Source organism: Coloeus monedula, assembly GCF_965178545.1.
Source record: "Coloeus monedula genome assembly, chromosome: Z".
In the NCBI taxonomy this organism is placed as follows: domain Eukaryota; kingdom Metazoa; phylum Chordata; class Aves; order Passeriformes; family Corvidae; genus Coloeus; species Coloeus monedula.
The window spans coordinates 5730716-5736186 of record NC_138822.1 but is presented as its reverse complement, the minus strand read 5'-3'; the positions used below and the strand labels follow the sequence as shown (position 1 = coordinate 5736186).

The following is a 5471-nucleotide window of genomic DNA, read 5'->3' as shown; positions in this document are numbered from 1 at the left end:
AAGTAGGGGGGAAAAAAAGTTAAGGAAAAAAACTAAAGAAAACGAAAAGTGATTTTTAAAAAGCAAAACGCAAGGCTGGGGGGAAGGCGGAGAGGCACCGCCGGCCGCTCAGGATGCTCCGTTCCACCTCCTCCCATTCCACGCGGGGCCGACGACTCCCGACGGGAGTTCCCACCCCGCCGCCGGTGCGGGAGCCCCCGCGGCGCGCGGGCATCCCCAGCGCGTGTCCCCGTGTCCCGCCCCCCGCGCCCGCGTCACCGCCCGCGCCCGCGTCACGGGGCGCTCGGGGCGGAGCCCCCGCTCTCTCTGAGCGCTCCCGGGGCCCGTCCCCCCCCTTTTCCCCACATGTCCGTTTGTTGTCGCCGTCGCCATGGCGGCGGGGGCGGCGCGCCCGCGAAGTGAGGTGATAAGAGGGAGCGGCGGCGACAGGACCGCGCAGTGCCGAGCGGGGCGCGGCGGCGGCGGCGGAGCGCGCCCGGCGCATCCCTCCTTCCATCCATCCCTCCTTCGCCACTGGCACCACCGCGCCCCGTCTGTCCTGCCCGGCTCCCCACATGGCCGCGGCTCCTCGGGAAACGCCTCGCGCCGCCGCCCTGCCGGTGCCGGAGCCCCGTTACCGGGCGGCGGCTGCCGCCTCCTCCTCCTCCTCCTCCTCCTCCTCCTCCTCGTCCCCGCGGCGCCGCTAGCGCCCTGCGCCCCGCTCCGCGCAGCGCCGACGAAGAAGAAGAAGAAGCAGCAGCAGCAGCAGCAGCAGCAGGGCGCTCCCGCGGCACCGCCCCGGCGGCGGCGCTGCGCCGGCTCCGCGCGGCTGGACGGCGCGTCCGTGCCGCCTCCCCTCCCTCTGCTCCGCGTCGGCGCCCGGGACCACGGCGGCGGCGGCGGCTCGGCGGGACGCCCCGGCACGGATGCGGTGGGTGCCGGGCGCGGCTGCCGCCCTCCCTCCCGGCCTCCGTGCCCTCCCTGCCCGGCTGCTGGCTGACTCCGCTGTGTCTCCCCACCGCAGGCAGCCCCCCGGCGAGTGCGAGATGGCGCTCAGCGGCACGCTCCTTCCCTCCATCGCCACCTTCGCGGCGGGCGCCGCGGGCCGCGAGAAAGCGGCGCGGCCCGCGGGCCCCGGCAACGTGAGTATCGGCGCCGTGGCGCCGCGACACGCACGGGGCCGGGCGGGACGGGACGGGGCCGGGCGGGGCGGGGGCCGTCGGGGCGGGCGCGGCGCGGCCGGGGCTGAGCCGTGCGAATGTCCCCGCAGCGCTGGCGGGAGGAGCTGTCGCAGCTGAAGCGGCCGCCGCCGGCGCTGTCGGCGCGGCCTGTGGAGACGCCGCCGTCGGAGCTGGAAGGCGCCGCCGCGCTGGGGCCGCGCCGTGACGCCGAGGAGTTCAACGAGCTGCTGGACTTCGACTTCATCCTCTCCAACTCGCTCATGCACCAGGAGCCCGCCGCCGCCACCGTTGTGGTGGCCCCCGCCGCCACCCCGGCCCCCACCGCCAGCCCCTGTCCCGCCGGGCCCTTCGCCTACCCGCTGCCCCGGCCCGAGCCCTCCGGTCTCCTCTACGGCGGCGGCGGCGGCGGCGGCAGCTGCGACGGGGCTCCCGCTGCCGGGTCCGCCGCGCCCTTCAACCTGGCCGACATCACCGACGTGTCCCCCTCGGGAGGCTTCGTGGCCGAGCTGATGCGGCCAGACCTGGACGCGGTGTACCTGCCAGCGCCGGCCGCGCTGCCGCCCCTGGGCAGCCTGCAGGGCAAGTTCGTGGTGAAGGCGGTGGGCGAGTACAGCCACCCGGGGCTTAGCCCCAAGAGCGGTCCCGCCGCCCCTCCGCCCGGCGCCGACGGCCCCGGGGCGCCCTACACCTCCCTGCCGCGGATGTGCCCCAAAATCAAGCAGGAGGCCGCGCCGCCGTGCACCCTAGCCCCGCCGCCGCCGCACGGCAGCAGCCCCCGAGGAGCCCCCCAGCACGACTTCGCCCTGGGCAGCCGCCCGCTGCCCGCCCGGAGTACGCCCTCGCTGGGGCCCGAGGAGATGCTGAGCGGCAGAGACTGTCTCCCCGCCACGCCGGGGCTGGGCCACCCACCGCTGCCGCTGCCCCCGGGGTACCCCCCGGCCCCTGGCTACCCCGCTTTCCTGTCCGAGCAGCTCCCTCCCGGCGCGCTCCAGTACCAAGGTGAGTCCCCGTGGTGCTGGGGCAGCGGATGTCCCCGCTTTGGCGCTGGCCGCGGCGGTGCTCACTCCCCCTGTCCGCCTCTAGAGCTGATGCCACCGGGAAGCTGCCTGCCTGAGGAGACCAAGCCCAAGAGGGGACGCCGGTCGTGGCCTAGGAAAAGGACGGCCACACACACCTGTGACTATGCGGGCTGCGGCAAAACCTACACCAAGAGCTCTCACCTCAAGGCGCATCTGAGAACCCACACAGGTTAGTCCCACTGCGGGGTCAGGGTGACCCCCTCGGACAGTGGAAGGGCCTGAGCACAGGAGGAGGGCTGAAAGCAACAAGACATAACTTTTTTGTGCTGGATTTCCGGGCTTTTTTTTCCTTCCCCCCTTGGCTACGTGAAGTCCTGTGTAGTCTTCACTTACTGGCTTGACATTTTGCTTAATGGTTCAGAGTGACTCAGATGTGGGAGCAGGTGGGTTTCTTGCCAAGTCAGAGTTTGTTACTTCTCTCTTGCTGTGTGGCTAGCTAATTATCAGGTAGTTGGAAGCCGGCTGGGATTTGTTGCTCTGGATGATGTTGGCCCACTTCTGAGGAGGCAGCAGACCTCTCTCGGAGATAACTGCTTTCTTTGTAGGGACTTAAGTGCTTAGCACACACTCCCCTGTCTTGGCTGGCTGTAGGGCGGAAGGTTGTGCACCTCTTCAAGCTGTTGCTCCCTTTTTGGGAAAAGCGAGATGGATCCCTTGGAGAGCAAGGGCTTCCAAGGAGCTGGCAGCTCTGATGTCCTCCCCACCTATGGGAGGGCATCTCCTCCTGCACTAGCAGAGTTTAACTGTTAATTGGCTGTGGCTAGAATTGGGGTAAAATCTGTCCAAAGTGTGTATCTGAGACCAGTTTCACACTTTAACCTTGCAGCTGAGCACAGAGTTGCAGTAACTGAGCTTGTGAAAGCAGGTACAGCGCACGGGTTTCGCCAGCGTGGGCATTCCGTAACTGTGACTAAATAACCTGGGCATTTGCATAATTGGAATCCCTGGGTTGTGAACCCGATTCAAAACTTTCTCCTGAAGAGGAGGTGGGAAAGGGAAAATAGACTGGCACTGTGGTAGTTAGGCTACCTCTTCAGGTAGTGGTAGCAGGGGGAAAAAGATCTGGCAAGTGATCAGTGAACATCTGCCCCAAGCCAGTCAGCACCATCCCCAGGATGTGTAGGACAGGGAGTGTGTAATTGTTAGGGAAGCTCATCTTGCCATCAACAGTGGTTTTTGTATAATGAAGACACTAGTAAGACTGAGTCCTTAATCAGGCCGAGCTAATGAAAACAGTTTCCGGCTGTTTTTTAATTCTTGAGACCTGCAATTATCTAAGTACGTTGTCTGCTGAGCTATTTCTGGTTGCTATTTGATTGTGTAACACCGCCAGCAAAAATACACACTCAGGTGCTCTGAAGTCTCGTGTGCAAGGCAGCAAAAACAAGCATTTTAGTGAAGATTTAAATGACACCAGCATTTTGTAGCACATGTACATCTTGAAAACACAGCCTTGCTCTTTTAGTCTTTGTAGTTTGCGACTGCTTCAAGAAGTTTGTGGCGTTTGACCACCCTTTGTTTTATCCAGGACAACTGCCTGAAAGAAGGTGCTACAAGGGATAGCCACAAGGAAAAAAAAAAAAAAACAGAAACCCTAAGTGATGTGTTTCATTGCTTGGTTTTTTTTTACAGGTGAGAAGCCTTATCACTGTGACTGGGAAGGCTGCGGATGGAAGTTTGCCCGATCCGATGAACTCACTCGTCACTACAGAAAGCACACAGGCCACCGCCCTTTCCAGTGCCAGCGCTGTGACAGAGCGTTCTCCAGGTCGGACCACCTTGCCTTACACATGAAGAGGCACTTCTGATTTGGGAGAGCTGTGGATCTTTCCCCCGACTGCCGCAGAGATTCAGTATTTACAGCACAAGGACTGTCTTCCACAAGATGGGGCGAACTCATTTTAAGCACTACAGATAATCGAGGTGAAGTCTTCCAAAGAGTGGAAAAGAGGGATAACTGCATATGGACATTGCAACTTTTCTTTGTTTTTATAGTTATACACTTCAGAGAACCAAAGACGTTGGGGTCAATGACTGGATCTTCTATCATTCCATTTGTAAATCCAACTTGAATTATTTCTGGACTACAGAATGCCAAGGAGTGACTGGAAGTCACGGATATCAGGGTTAAACAGACTGTATGTAGTTCGGAGGGTGGGGATATTACACAGGGAAATGACATTCCCTTAATTTCCTTTTCAATGCAATATTAGATGTACATGTCGTCTTGTACTTTCTTTTTTTTTTTTTTTTTCCTTCTAAAAGCCATTACAATGTTAAAAGAGGAGGAAAAATTCAGGTACAGAATTATATTTTGAAAACCTATTTCATGGTGCTTAGTGACTGTTGGTTCTAGAGGTACCAAAAACAGGAAGCCAAAGTTCTCAAACTGCTGCATATCTGACAAGGAACTATTTTTTGTCTTCCGATTGCCAATTTTGACCTAAATCAGGTGAATAACCCTGGTTTATCTTTTTTATTAAGAAAATAACTTTATGCAGACAGTCTGTAATGCACTGTGGTTTCGATGTGCAATAGTTTGTACAATGGTTTATTCCCAAATATGCCTTAAGCAGAACAAATGTTTTCTATATAGTTCTTTACATAATAAATATGTAATATAAATTTAAGCAAACTTCTATTTTGTATATTTGTAAACTACGAAGTAATAATGAACATTTTGTTGGAATTTGTATTTTGCATATTCAAGGTGAAAATAAGTTTTAAATAAACCTATAATATTTTATCTGAATGGTTGCTGTAGTTTTTTTCTGTGCATGGACATGGCTAAAGAAAATTTGTTAGGTATTTGTTGGTGGTTGAGTTTACCAAGGCAAGGAGGGGGTGGTGGCAAACGTTTGTAGTCTCAAGACTCTGAAAGACAGGATTGTGTAAGTGCAGTGCTGATGTAACATCTCTTTTTAAGGAAAAAGGTGTATGGAAAGTTTTTGCTCTGAATGTTGAATTGCCACTTATCTCACCTGTGTGGGTGAAACTGTAATTTACCATTTTTAAAGTAACTGAGTTTAAATTATTTTTTAGAGGACGTACTTCTGCCTGGGACATAAGACCTTACACATCCAATGATAAATTCTCAAATTTTTCTTTTTTTTTTTTTTTCCTTAGCATTCTTTTCAGCAATGAAGGATTCCCAGCTTCATTGCCTTGGATTTCTTAGGCAAGTGGTGGTAACCACTTTAGTGTGACTGAAGGAAAACCCACTGAGTAATGT

At 56.7% G+C, this 5471-nt stretch overlaps 1 protein-coding gene across 3 annotated transcripts; it reads left to right on the top strand.

Moving 5' to 3' along the window:
* The first annotated feature begins 449 nt into the window (after positions 1–449).
* KLF4 (KLF transcription factor 4) lies at positions 450–4892 on the top strand. Of its 3 annotated transcripts, none has more exons than XM_082302103.1 (4): positions 450–910; positions 1004–1121; positions 1250–2408; positions 3872–4892. In XM_082302103.1, exons 1-4 carry the CDS (start codon positions 906–908, stop codon positions 4045–4047), a joined length of 1458 nt encoding a protein of 485 aa, XP_082158229.1. In that variant the 5' UTR covers positions 450–905; the 3' UTR covers positions 4048–4892. The 3 variants fall into 3 exon arrangements, with proteins under 3 accessions (XP_082158229.1, XP_082158228.1, XP_082158227.1); XM_082302102.1 differs by having other exon boundaries at positions 450–1121; positions 1250–2159; positions 2244–2408; XM_082302101.1 differs by having other exon boundaries at positions 450–1121.
* Positions 4893–5471: the final 579 nt, after the last annotated feature.

What these genes read in the sequence shown, in the direction of transcription:
- KLF4 (XM_082302101.1), top strand. Translation starts at nt 906, where the DNA reads ATGCGGTGGGTGCCGGGCGCGGCTGCCGCCCTCCCTCCCGGCCTCCGT. An exon ending in GGCCCGCGGGCCCCGGCAAC is followed by an intron (nt 1,122 to 1,249) that starts GTGAGTATCGGC and finishes ATGTCCCCGCAG; the next exon opens with CGCTGGCGGGAGGAGCTGTC. An exon ending in GCATCTGAGAACCCACACAG is followed by an intron (nt 2,409 to 3,871) that starts GTTAGTCCCACT and finishes TTTTTTTTACAG; the next exon opens with GTGAGAAGCCTTATCACTGT.